Here is a 14,982-nt window from a genome sequence, read left to right as displayed (position 1 = left end):
ATCAAGTTATTATATTTGATGTTGATTTATGTTGTTGGATGAAAAATCAAACAAGTTTTGATATCTGAATTCAGGTGTGATCAGCTGAGGTAAAGTTATTGTAAGAGATTGTTTAATTAAAGCATAAGCATTAAGATAACCTAACTTGAATTACTGAATTTGTGCCTTGAGAAAATCAATGATTGTTGCTGAATTTCAGAACTGAATATTGAAATATCTGAACTTTAATTTTTGGATAGTATTTTCAGCGTTCATATATAAATAGGATTGTCGATTGGTATAATACATTCGCTAATTAGCATATTGTGATTGATATTGAAGTGAGGTTGTGGTTGGCATAAATATAAAAGGTTTATATTAAACTGAAATTCTGCTAAATAATTTTTTAAATGCCCAATTCACCCCTCTCTTGGGAATACATCTTTAATTTCACCACCTTAGCCAATGAGTGTTATATCCCTTCTCCATGACAGAACACTATACTCCTCCTAATTGAAAACTAGTTTTCCAAAGGCAACATAAGACTTAAAGTTCAATTTTCTCCTCTGTTCTAGCAAAATAAACATAGACAAGGAACAGAAGGAAATCATGTAAAAAAGGAAATAAAATAAAAAAAGTAGGGTTTTAAACCAGTTGGGTCTGTTTGGATACAATAAGTCTAGAATTGTGTGAATTGATAGATTCAAACTGATTTGTTAGATTCACGAGGTAAATCAATAGACTCAACCATAATTCAGTTGTTTTTGGATTCTCTAGTAAATTCGAATAGATTTGATGTGGAATTGATATAAATCATATCAATCATATCATTAATCATAAGATTCTAACAACTATGTGTGGAGTTGATATTCTTGCTCAAAATCTCATTCCCTTAGAATTTGTTATAGACTTTAAACAAATCTCCCTTAATCACATCCTAACAATCTGGAAAGAAAACCCATACTAAAGCCATTCAGTCCAGGAGCCTTATGCCTCTCGATCTCAAATACAACACCCCTCACTTCTTCCTCTTTAAAAGGTCACTCCACCCATGGCATCTATCTCCAAAAATTGGATTCGACTCTAATCTCACAATCATTGGTCCAGAATCATCCTCCTCAAAATACAAGTAAAAGTCAGAGATCTCAGGAAATAAGGCTAGGAATAGAAATAGTCTCTCCCCTTCCCATATCCATTTCCTTGATCAAGTTCTTTCTTGTTTTCCCATTGGCTAACTTATGGAAGAAACTAGAATTGCAATCAGCATCCTTGACCCATTTAAACTTAGCCTTTTGTCTCCAGCTTCTCACTTCCTTAAAAACCACCCCTTCCAACTCATTCTTCAAAGATGCTGATTTTGAATTTTATACATACCATCATTTAGATGAATCAAAATCATAACCATACTGTTCCCAAATCTCTTCCATGAGCAAACCTCCATCATACCAAGATCACTCAGGCCTTCACTATCATTGTCCAAAATATCCTCATAGCTCTTTTTCTCCTTGCAACTATTAACTATCTTGCTAATAACACCCTAGAACAATTGGCTCTTCCAATAGACTTAAATTCCTCTCTCTCCTTAGAACTTTTCTTGTTATCTCATCAGAAATGACTTTATTTTCTTCAAATTTTTTCCTCATTTCAGCACCTGTATGCACATTCAGCGAGAGTAGACCTTTTGACCCTTGAATTTGTCATAATTTGCTTCCTTACCATTTGATTTTTTCCCTCAAGAAACAATTATTCGCCTTACTCACCACTCAAAAGAATTTGATTTCTTTACAGAACCCCACTCCCTTTTTCAACCACTTCAGAAAAACCACTAAAGGTCATTTCTACTATTGGAACCTCCCGTCCCATTAAAAGAATAAAATCATGGACCAAACTACTAGAAATTGTTAGATAGAGTGTACCCTATATCACCTCTTTCTTATTAATCCTTCAGATACCATTGCTTCTTTCTAAGTAAGATGGGGTACCCTCTTGGCCATCATGAGTCTGCTTTAAAAAATGAGCATTGCAAGGCAGAGTTTGCACCTGGTTTCTGCTTGAAAGACAACCTACCTACCGAGTCCATGGCTGCCTCCAACAGTTAATGAGAGAATTATGGGCTTGATAAATTACGGGCATCTTTTAAACTGTTGACCTCCCTCAATTCGGCCCTGTCAGTACCATTCAAACTATAGGCCTGTTCATAGAAATGAAGAATGGCCCATCTGGGAAGTAAAATAACCATCCTTTGTTTCCAAAGAATGCTCGAGGCCCAAATCAATTTTGCCATGGCAATGGGCCAGTTAAATTATCTGGCCCAATTTAGTTAAAAAAGAAGCCCCTCCTTTTGAAATTACTTGGATCAGGTCCAAAACAAAACCAAAAACCCCAGCTCAATATTTTTACCTCATTCTCCCCAACAGCAACCCTAGCCGCCTCTGCTAACCTCTCAGCCCCTTCCATAACCCCAGCCACCTTGAGTGCATGGACTGGAAGTTCATCTCCAACTCACCACAACACTGAAAACAGATTTGGTCTTTCCCAGACACCACAACCTCTGCAGAAGACTTATACAATCTTCATCTCCGCCATGCCTTTGCCTCAAGAACCAGGACGGGTTTCCTTAGATATCTAGCAAAAATCATTCGCACAGCTTTGTATCCATCACTGTTTATGCCACCAGAGATGAACACCAAAAATGTCTTACCTTTCCACCTCAGTACTAGCTCCAGAAACTTCCCCACCTTTGTCCACCTAATCAACATCTAGCACTGCATGTCTCACGGACGTACACTTCAAGAACCCCTCTCCAACCAACTAAAATCAACAAACCATCAACAAACCAGATGACAGCACCTTTAGAGAATCTTACCCACCTATTGCAAGAAATTTTATTCTCACACATAAAAAGACAAAGGATATCTCCCACCTTCTCTGATCTCAGATCAAAGGTCTTTCGTTTATTGGAATCAAAGGATTTTGCACCTCTCTTGTCTACTTCTATCAACAATAGTTCAATCCTTCATGAGAGAGGAAATTTTTGCGAGAGAGACTGAGAGAACCTCCTATTTCCTCCAACCTTGGTAGTCCGATTCCAAAAATATGTTTTGAATTTAGAGTAACTGAACAGATTTGTGGCCATTCTTGCATAGGAGCACTTAAGATACTAGGACACATGAGTTATCGATCATTATTTTCAAATCGGTTTATTCCACAGCAGCACATGTTACCCACGATATGAGTTTCAGCAAAGAAGATTCAGTTATTAGTGAGCAAATTTAAGAACAGCAAAAGCATGTCATACGATCTTATTTAAATCAGTGAGAAGATGAATATTGAAATATTGAGGATGAATATTGAGATATGAGGATATTTCAGGGAGTTGCACTATAATTATATTGTTACATACAGGAAAGCTCACAAGTTACCATCCATTCATTTAGTTAATATTTAATTAGATTTGGTATATATAATTAATTGTTCTTTTTTCTGTTTTCACGTCAATGTGTAGCATGTACCATGGTTTTAAATCCTGGACCAAACCAGCTGGTCCGACCCAGTTTAACTGGAACCAGTCACCTTGCCAATCCGATCACCATGCAGAAACCAGATTTGCATTAAACCAGTGTTGACCCAGTCGACTCAGTCAGAACCGGCTTGAACTGGCCTGAACCGGAGTCATTGGCGGGTTGACCCACCTGTATCCCATGACACACCTCTTCCCTAAAAAAATATGCACGAATCACAAATGCATTTTCGCAGCAGGCAGGGTTACAGCCCTGGGTGATTCCTATATAGGAGAATATCCACCTGTTACCACGTGGACTAGTTTTGTTGTTGTCAAGTACTCACATAACAAATAAATATACACAACTACACATGCATTAAATATATCTTCAATTGTTTATCTCTTTAATAATAAAAACTAATTAAAATCATACTCTTCTCTTTGCTTTCTAATATGAATTTGGCTAATAATAATTGTGAGTTTCAAGAATATTTTACTATTTTAAAATAAAGGTATAAAGTTTATCTAACTTATTTCCAGTAATTGTTTTATTTAATTAGCTAGTAAATATTATTTTTAATGAATGTAATATTATCATAGTAAAATTTATACATAAATATATGCATTCACATATACATAAATATATATATATTGACATTACCGGTTCGACGGGTTGGACCAACTCAGTGCCTTTACCGAGTCAATTACTGATCCAAATTTTAGATCATGGTATGTAGTGTACTCATCTTAATCAAAATTTCAGTTGGTAATAATGGAATCAAAGCACACTACAAGTTATTAAGGCTGTTCATTCAAGTTGAGTTAGATAATTTTCGAACAAAAATAACTTATTTAAGGGAAGATTATGTTATTAAAAAAATAAAATCGCTACTACATCCCAGATAACACAGTTTGAAATCATACCAGAATTAGCCAAGCCTTGTTGCTTTCGAGCATATAACCAAAGTCATTAGAGGTAATAGCATTAAAAGCATTATCTCCAACATCTAATAAGAGGAATTATGCATAGGAGTCACAATTTTGTTTCTTGAAACAAGAAATTCAAAGTAAATTCCTCCTATGTCTATCTCCTTCCACGAAGAAAATAATAAAAAATGGAACAGCATAACCAACCAGAGGAAGTGATCTTCAACAGTGGGATGTCAATGTCTACATAATTTCTGCCAGCATATTGCCCTTCAACTTTGTCTATAACATGCTACACCATCAAATCAACACCATTTGATAAAACATCAAAAATTATTTAAGAAAATAGCAACAAAAACAGAGAAGTTACAAACTACTCACAAGTTGCTCGTCGATGCCAAATATATCGTAGTTCCTTTTCCATAATGGATTGGTCAAAAGCTCAAACGCATATCGAATCTGCAAAGCAAACCAAATTGTCAAACAGCACACCACTGAAAGAGTAGGAACACAACACATACAAGTTGATGTTAGGAAAATAAAATGCAATAGAAATAACAAAATGAATATTGCAATCAGATGATTAAATGAAGCAATATTGATAAATATTAACGCCACTGATCAAATTCAAGTAGGTTTTCTGGATGTCTAATATTTAACATGGCTGTCCGATATGCAATAGAAATAATAAAACCTAGACTGCAACCGTCAAATGATCAAAGAAATAGAGAAACAAAAGAGGCAGATATAAGTGTTAGGAAAATACGATGCAATAACTGCAGCGATCAAATGATCAAAAAAACAGAAATCATAAATGTTCATTTCATTGATCAAATTCAACTAGGCCTTCCGGTTGTATAAGTATGTACTTGAAAATTTGCTCCACCAGGGAAGGTGGTTTGTTCCATTAGCACACAATCACAATTTTTTCCAATGAAAAATAGTTTGTGTACAATTTGTTCTATTGAGAAACAAAGAGTCATATATAGAAAGAGAGTGAAACAAAGAAAATAAAATAAGAAGAGGGACAACAAGAAATCCTCCCATAACAAAAAGAACACAGAGAGAAAAGAAAGAAAATAATATGAGAAAATTCTAATAAAGTAACGCCAACCAAACGTGCTTTGTGATACAAATGATTTATTACAAATCTCCATTTCTAAAAGCAAGCTATATGTTTCAAATTATTAGCCTCAAGACTTCAATGTCACTTCTTTGTAGTGTTTTGATGAAAAGGAAATAGCTTTTAAGTAGCTTTTAAAAAGTTACTGACAGAAGGGAGCTGATCTGTGTTACTGTAAAACGGCCTCCTGGGCAAAAAGGAGATGCTGAAATAAAAAGTTGCTACCAACTGTTTGGAAAAAAGAGCAGAAACCCAGCTGCAACATTTGAGATTGCCATTATGGGCATATTATTTTTGTAGTGTAAAAGAACAGTACAATGGGGAGAAAGAATGTAATTCTTGAAAAAGATTAACAGCCTCCATTGAAAATAAGAATCTGTAATTAAACAAGCTAGATTTTTACTTTTGAAAGCCAAGTCTGGGTTTTTAAAAGTTTTACCAACTTCGTTTTACAGAAAAAGAAATTCATCAAAAACAGGAAAGAGAAGAATTACAAAGGGTGGAGGATAAGAGGTCATCGTAAAAAAAAATAGAACAAAAAAACACTCTTCAGTTCCTCTAAATATCTGACAATAACAATCCCCAAAAGAAATCAAAATAGTGAGCCCCAAAGGAAGCAAGGAAAACCACTCTATTCCAAAGAAGACAAGGAGGAGCTGCTTTGCCATTAAAAATGCTGCCAGTTATTTCTGTCCAATGAGTAGCGCATCTCCAAATGGCCAGCCCTTCCTTACTTCTCCCAAAGCCTCCATGCAAGAAGGTATCAACTGTCCATGGGAGTATCACAGCCTCACCAAAGACTGAAAACAAAAGAACCCAAAGCCGCTTAGCTACCTGAAAGTGCAGAAACAAGTGATCAATTTCATTTGACAGAGCACACGAAACACATATCTGGACTGACAGCCTTATAAGGTCTCCTGGCCTGCAACAAACTATATTAATCCGGTAAAGGATCAAAATCCACATGAAGACTGACTTTGAAGGGAACCTTTGTCTTCCAGATGAAATAATTCAAAGGGAAGCTACAAAGTCTCAAGGATTTCATGAGCTGGGAGAAGAAGATATTGCGGACAAAAAGCCAGTGTCATCCCTACTCAAATCCTGAAGTCATGTCTCACTTGGAGAGAAAAAAAATCGAACACTCTCAACAAAATAGTTAAGTCAACAACATCTCGCTCATTGCGATTTCTAAAAAAGTGAAAAACCCAAGACAGAACCCCCTCCCCCCTCCTCCAAAGAGTAGAAATCAATACTCATGGAATTATTTAACCTGGACAACTTGAGATGGGGAAATAAGGACTCCAACAACCTCTCCCATCCAAATACGTTCCCAGAAACAAATGCAACTTCTTTTTTCAACTGGAAAGCAAGTAGCAGCCTAACAAGGTAGAATAAGTAGGCTATCTAAGAAATGACTTTCCAACAACTTGCATGAGAAGTGAGTCCATTTCTTCTGGAATCCCATCCATTCCATTGCAAAGTTGCAAACCATATTTTCTTCTAATTACCAGGTGCCAAGGGTAGTCAACCTCCAAGAGGAACTTCCAAAGCCATTTTCCAACTAATGATATATGTTTAGACACCACATTCCCAATTCCCAAACCCCCACCCCCAGGTTTAGGTCTTCTAATCCTATCCCAATTCCCAGCTAACAAGATGGCCTCTCTTACCCTCCCCAACTCCAAACCATAAAAATATCCCTCACAATCATCTCCAGAGCCCACCAAAAGCCTCCATAGCCAACATCTGATCCAAGAAACTCTAGCTAACCACTTCATTAGCAACAAGGACAGTATCTAGAAGTTTTCGACTGTTCTTAATAAGGGCAAACTATTCTAGAGTAACTCTCCACCATAAAACCTTTTGAAGCCTCTAAGAAAACACCTTGGCAAGGATTTGTACCAAACCTTGGCAAAGATTTTGTATAGATCTTACCGAGGGCTTTGTCCAGACCTTAGCAAGGATTTTGTACAGACAGTTAAGAAGTCCATCACCCTTTTGAGCGCTCCTTCTTAGGTACAAAATCTATAAAAGCAAATTCACTTTCTTCCTCCCCCTAGGGAACATGGACATTCTAGAAGCATAAATTGTCCATATCTAACACGTGTTGAATACCGACTTCTGCTCGACCCTCCTCAAGAAATATCCAACATGTGTCGGAAATTTATTTATTTATTTTTCTATGACACTTCATGACACTACCTAATGGAAAGTACACTTCCAAGACACTTCTTGCACTGAAACACAGCATTTTGTTGCCCCCTCTTAATTCTATGGACAAAATCCCAAAAAAAAAAAAAAAGACCATAGGTGGAGAGGCTGAAATTCAAATGTTTTCTGACATGGGAATGGTTGGACTTTGGAGCTCTAGCGCCAATTCGGCAGTTTTGTAGAGCACCGCTAGACCTCCCAACTCGTGAATTCCCTCCTTTTCTAGAGCCATCACCAGCTGTTAATCTTTTTTTTTTTAACTTTCCTGATAAGCCATGCCCACCCTCAACCATACCTTTGATTTGCTTTTCTTCATTGTCGGAGCAATACTCTATAATATCAATATAGTTGATGATTCTATAACCCTCTGTAGAGGCCTTAAATTTGGATTTATGTGGAATTAGACAAAATTTAATACAAAATTGTATTGAATTTCATCCAAATCCATAGAAATTCAAATCCAAGTCTCGAAATCCATGCTCCCAAATGCAACATAAGTGTAGTTTGTAAAATGTGTAATTGATAATTTTGCATAAATGATGCATATATTTCATTCTAAATCAAAAGATTCAAAACTATCACAACATTTATCATCTAAAAGAAAATATATTAATTAATTAAAGTACCTTGACATGTCATATCCTCATTTTTTCAAAATTGACATATTATCGAGTCAATATCATGGTCATATCTATGTCGTGTTGAATTTAGTGCTTCCTAGTACCCAACACCCCATTTCTATGGAACTCATCGAAGAAATCCATCAAGTCCTCCCAAAACATCTCCTCGCTATCCTAGAAGAAGGTCGTGGTAAAGTTGTCAAGGCCTGAGCAATAATCTCTATCCATACAAAAAAAAAAATACTCCCCCCGGCCTAGGGATATCCTCAATGTCAAAATGTTTTCCTAGCCAACTACTAAGGTTTTCATCGAAGGGACTCCAATTTATACCTTTAATCATCAACCTATTCGTACATCCTTCAATGTATAACTCTAATAAAAATTCGCTACGACTTCCTAATTTGTTTTGAATCCCATACCACACTTCCCTCATCTAATTCCAACTACTTGGTCAAGTTCTCCTCCTACCCTTGGCAACCTTATGGCAATTTCGTATTGCAATTCCCTTCTCTCACACTTCATCCTAGATTTTTATTTCCAACTTATAACTTCCCCAAAATAGATCACCTCTAAATCATTAAAAAGCTTGTCCCTTGTAGTCCTATCCACTTCGTTGGCCAAGCTACATACCACCCACCTATCTAAGCACTTAATCTCATTCAAAATTAGATATTCTTCTTTCTTTCAAATATCAAAAAACTTCCCTATCCCAAAGTCTTAGTCTCCTATTCACAGACTTCAACTTCCTCATATTACCTAAAACGCGCCCACCCTTGGACATTTCTTTCCCTCCACTATAAACTTAATGCACTCCCCAAAAGAAGGGTGCATCAACCACATATTCTCAAAACAAAAGGGGTAGGGCCTCAATGAATGGGATTGGCATCCAAAAGAACTAGGCAATGATCCAAAGCTGACTAACCAATAGTAACATTCGGGAAGTGGTCTTCCCATTCATTAGTGAACAGAAAATGATCAATGGGGGAAGAAGAGACCAATCTCCCAAAGCCACCCAAGTGAAATGGCCATTAGTCCATGAGCCTATAGTACCAGATGATCGAATCAAAATTCCGCACCGCTGCTAGTCGCCTTAGAACCCTCCAACCCCTCCCTGGCAAGCCAAATGGTATTGAAATCCCCATCACAACCCAATGCAGATTAAAATTGCCAAAAAGACTAGCCAAATCCTGAAAAAAAAATAAAAAAAATGGAATCTACAAATGAGAAAGTGTGGGTACATAAACAAATGAAAACCACCAATTCTTCCTCTTAGGGACAAGAATTACTTTGATTCAGGCTTTTCATTCAAGCATCCCCCTTTATTTTTTGTTTTTTTTTTAAGATCTCGACAAGGATTGCTAGTCAACTTCAGAAAATCAAAAAGGCTTTTTGTGGTCTGGTGTGGGAGGTATTAGGGACCACTTAGTTAGATGGGATGCGGTTTGCAAGCCTAAAAAGGAGGGAGGGCTGGGACTAGGTAAGCTAGTGTCTAAAAACACTGTCGTTTTAGCTAAATGGTTATCGCACTTAGCTAAAATGGTTATCACACTTCCCTTTGGCATAAAGTTACAAGAAGGAAGTTTGGATTGGAAGAGTGTGGGATACCAATAGTAATTTAAAATGCTCTTTGGGGAATCCATGGAGGTCCATTTCTCATATTTATCCTCCCTTTGCCCCCCTCACACTAAACTTGGAGTAGAGAGGGAGTCTCGTATCCGCTTTTGGAAAGACCCTTGGCAGTGTAATGTAGTTTTGTCCCCTTCTTTCCCTCATCTCTTTCATTCAAGTGCTAAGCAAAATAGAGACATTTTTTTGTTGAGGATTTGAGTAGTCCTTCGGTTTCTTAGAATCTCCATTTTAGGAGACCTCTTAATTATTGGGAGATAATGGTTGTCTTCTTTGCTGTCTTTCTTAAACGGTAGCAATCTTTCGTTGGGAAGGGATTTCGCACTTGGTCCTTGGATCAATCAAGAGTGTATTCTCGCAAATCTCTTTTTGAATTCTTGATCCATTCTAATTCTTCATTTCTACTTTTTCTTATAACATGGAAGGCCAAGGTGCCCTCAAAAATTAAGGCTTTCACTTGGTTGGCTGTGCTTAAGAAAATAAATACTAACAAACTTGTTGCAATCAGAAGATCTTTGAAGGCTCTTTCTCCTGATGTTTGTGCACTCTATTTCAAGGACTCTGAGATAGCTTCTCATCTCATTTTACACTACAACTTTGCTTGGAGGGTTTGGAATAAGTTGTTTGGTATTATAGGGAAGAGTTGGGTATGCCCTATATTGATGGAAGACTTGCTAGCCATTTCTTGTATAGGTTTTGGCAGAAGGATAGGGCAGCCTTATGGAGGTGTGGTTTATTTGCAATTTTATAGGGAATATGGATGCAACATGCACAGGTGTTCTCCAGGAAAAAATTAACTTGGGAGCTGGTCTTGGATAAGACCCATTTTTAAGCATCATTGTGGCGTGTTGGATTTTTTTTTTTTTTAGAGGAAATAGATTCCAAGAGATTCAAAGAGATTGGAGGAATGGGCTGGCTTGTTGAGTTTTTCTTTTTCTATAGGTTTTAGTTGTTTTATGTGGTTTGTTCCAGACTTTCCTAGGGAGGTGTCTCATTCTCCCTCTCGTAAATTCTTTTCCCATTAATATAACTTCCTTTTGCTATCAAAACAAACAGATAAATAAAGTGAAATCTTGTGCAATAAGTAAAGTTAATTTAGAAGGCTTAGTGGAACTCATTAAAGAATGCCGTTGGAAAGTGAACAATGCACAATACTTGATGTCTCAAAATACGTCAAAGTTATTTGAAAAACATAGTAAAAGGACAAGATTTTTATTTATAGCAAAAGAATATGAATTTAATAGAAAACAAAGAATGTGCAAGAAGAACAAGAAATCCTCCACAAAAGAACGAAAAAAAAAGTAAAACATAAAACAAAACTCAAAAAAATCAGACTAATAAAGGAAAATCCAAAAAAAACAAAATTTTACCAAGGCCAAATTTAAAGCACGTGATATAAATGTTACACTAGATGAAAGAAGGGCTAAAAAATCAAAAAGTAAAGACCTAGGCAATATCAAGCGAATAAATTGAGGAATAGTAGTTTGTCACTAAAACAAGAAACACACCAAATGGTAAATTGTTCTAATAACATATGTAATAAAGATAAACGAAAACAACTAAACCTAGAATTAACTATCAAGGGAAAAAAAAAAAAACCTTAAATTTTGAACTACATCTTAACAATTAAAGTACATGAAGTTAAATATCCATTAAAAAAAAAATGAAAACTAGAAAATATAAGGGGCCAGATGACATCTTTATAGAAGTTCTAGAATGATTATACATAAGGTAATATGGTTGATAAGTTTATTTAACAAAAAAAATAGAGAAATAAAATATCAAATGAATCAAGGAAAAGCACTTCAATGCCAACATAAGATAGAGGAAATATTCAAAATCGCTATGAATACCAAAGAATGAATAAACTTAAGCATCACAAAATGAGACCTTAGAAAAAGTAAATGAACAAAGATTAATACTAGAAACAAAGATATCAGGACTCAACTACGAGCTATAAGTATATGAAGAGGGGGGAAAAAAAGAAGGGGGGGGGGGGGGAGATTCCAACATGGTTTTATCCAAATAAGACTTAAAGAAGCCTCTGTGATAAATAACTGAATGGTTTGAATTGTCCTCTCGTTTGAGAAGGTCTTTCATTAGGCAAGACTACCAATTATACAAGGAACCTTAAATCTATACATGCTAATTACACAAAGTGATCTTAGGAAGCTATATATGGTAAGCCAGCTAATTTAAATAGAGTGATTTTAGGAAGCTATACATGATAAGCTAAATCTTTTCTCCTATTTATGAAAGTATATACAGCCTAGATTATTAGCTATTAACAAGGCATAATTTATGGCCTTCTATTGACATACCCCTCAAATTGATGCAGGTTATCCATAAGCATCAATTTGTTTGTAAGAAAATTATGCCATTGTCATGTGAGAGCCTTGGTGAAAATATCTGCCACTTGAAGATTGCTAGACACATGAGGAAGAGAGATAGTCTGAGCTTTAAACGCCTCACAGATGAAGTGGTAATCAACCTCCATATGTTTAGCGCGTTCATGGAAGATGGGATTGGCTGAAATGTGAATGGCACTAGTATTATCCGCATGAAGAGAAGTAGGACCACCTAGAGAGAAGCCAAGTTCATCCAATAGCCCTCGTAGCCAATGTACCTCAATGCAAGCTTGGGACATGGCCCTATATTCGGACTTGGTAGAGGACTTAGAAACACAGTCATGTTTCTTGCTTTTCCAAGAAATAAGAGCCAAACCAAGAAACATACACCAACCCGTAGCAGAACGTCGAGTGTCACTACACCCAGCATAATCAGCATCACTATATGCTACAGGATCAAGTGAAGTACCAGCAGGATAGAAAAGTCCCCGCAAAGCTATGCCATGGACATAGCGAATGATTCGTCAAACTGCAACTATATGAAGGTGCCGAGGAGAAGCCATGAACTGACTAACCTGTTGGATTGCATAAGAAATATCAGGTATAGTAATTGTAAGATAGACTAAGCTTCCAACCAGCGTACGATAGGCTACAGGGTCTAATAACAAGTCATCCTCTTCTTTGCGTAGCTTGACATTAAGTTCCATGGGAGTATCAAGAGGGGTAGAGTCCTGGAGACCAGCAGCAGCCACCAAATCTTAGGCATACTTGTGCTGTGACAGAAAAATACCATGTGAACCAACAGTAAATTCTAGACCAATAAAATACATAAGAGATCCCAGATCCTTCAGGTGAAAAGAGTCCTGTAAATGCTGCTTTAATTGGGAGATCAGAACCGAATCAATACCCATGATGATTATGTCGTCAACATACACCAAGAGAATGACAACACCAATCTCAGTTTTGCGAAGAAACAAAGATGAATCATACTTGCTTTTGAGAAAAGCAAACTTGAGTAGGGTAGAAGTAAATTTCTCATACCATGCACTAGGGGCTTGTTTGAGACCATACAAGGAGCAACGCAACTTGCACACTGCCGAAGTAAAGGTGGAATGTAAACCTGCAGGAGGACGCATATAAACATCTTCCTTGAGATCTCTGTGAATAAAGGCGTTCTTCACATCCATTTGGTGCAAGCCCAAATTTTGAGAAGCGGCAATAACCAAAATTATGCGGATGGTGGTCATTTTGGCCACCGGAGCAAAAGTTTCCTCATAATTTACTCCATATTCTTTATTATTTCCAAGAGCTACTAAGCAGGCTTTATACCTATCCAAACTACCATTAGACTTAAACTTAATAGAATAGACCCACTTACATCCAAGTGAAGCCACACGTGCAAGACAATCCACCCCTTCCCAAGTCTTATTAACCTCAAAAGCACATAGTTCCTCCTGCATGGCCTGCTGCCAGCATTTCTCTTTGACTGCCTGTGAGTAACCAGTAGGAATAGCAATAGAAGATAGAGTGGCAGACAGTGTAGAAGTAGTAGTACCTACCATACGTGACGGGGTCAAGAGGACCAGATACTCTAGAGGGGCAGCGCAAAGGAGCAGATGGCAAGACAGGAGCAGAAGGGGGCAGCATTGGAGGTCTCCGCTGGTATACCATGCCTGGCTGGAACCTTTCAACGTGAGTACTAGGAGCACTAAAAGTGTCATCAAAAGAAGGCAAGAAAGCAATGGAAGACTCCGGTGAGGAAGACATAGGAAAGAACCATTGATTTTCACAAAAGAGCACATTCCTTGAAACAAGAACCTGATTAGAGTTTGGATCATAGCATAAATAACCCTTTTGTGTGACACTATATCCCAAGAAGGAACAACGGATGGATTGGGCAGAAAGCTTGTTGCTGTCCGGTGGGGGAAGATGCATAAAGCATACACACCCAAAAATGTGAAGATTTGTATAGGTAGAATTGTGATGATAAAGCCTGAAATATGGAGACTCGAAATCCAAAACTTGGGAAGGAAGTCTATTTAAAAGAAAGGTTGTTGTGGAAGTGCTTCTACCCAAAACGTAGGAGGAACAGAAGACTCAATGAGCATGGTCCGGACAACATCTAAAAGATGACGATTCTTTCGTTCAGCTACTCCAGTTTGTTGTGGAGTATATGGACAAGAACGTTGAGAGATAATACCTTTAGATTGCAAGAAAGATTGGAACTCATAAGACATATATTCCCCACCCGAGTCCGATCGAAGAATTTTAACAGCAGCTGAAAATTGAGTGTCAACAAGAGCTAAGAACAATTTGAACATATGAAAAACTTCTGATTTGTGCTGCAAGAAATACACCCATGTATATCTGCTGTAGTCATCGATAAATGTCACAAAATATTTGTATTGGGCATGAGAAATAATAGGACTAATACCCCAGACATCACGATGAATGATCTCAAAACTGTGGGTGGCTCTACTTCCTTCAGAAGGAAAGGGTAAAGTCTGAATTTTGCCAAGTTTACAAGTTGCACAATCAGGAAACATAGTAGAAGAAGAATGCTCTTTATTATTCAATAGACCAGATTTCAACAAATAAGATAGAACCCTAGAATTAGGATGACCAAGGCACTTATGCCAGATTTCA

The 14,982-nt window shown here is 37.1% G+C and overlaps 1 protein-coding gene across 1 annotated transcript in view; it reads right to left on the bottom strand.

The window, feature by feature from the left end:
- The window catches only part of LOC131146631 (uncharacterized), a 149,837-nt gene that overhangs the window by 118,982 nt on the left and 15,873 nt on the right, over nt 1–14,982 (bottom strand). The window contains exons 4-6 of the mRNA XM_058096341.1: nt 4,790–4,867; nt 4,616–4,700; nt 4,406–4,488 (exon numbers count right to left, since the gene is read on the bottom strand). Of these exons, the coding sequence (XP_057952324.1) occupies nt 4,406–4,488; nt 4,616–4,700; nt 4,790–4,867 (246 nt within the window). The remainder of the gene's footprint in view (nt 1–4,405; nt 4,489–4,615; nt 4,701–4,789; nt 4,868–14,982) is intronic.

This window comes from Malania oleifera, chromosome 13 (assembly GCF_029873635.1).
Source record: "Malania oleifera isolate guangnan ecotype guangnan chromosome 13, ASM2987363v1, whole genome shotgun sequence".
NCBI lineage: Eukaryota > Viridiplantae > Streptophyta > Magnoliopsida > Santalales > Ximeniaceae > Malania > Malania oleifera.
Note: the sequence above shows the minus strand (reverse complement) of the source record. Positions and strands in the feature narration are given on the sequence as shown.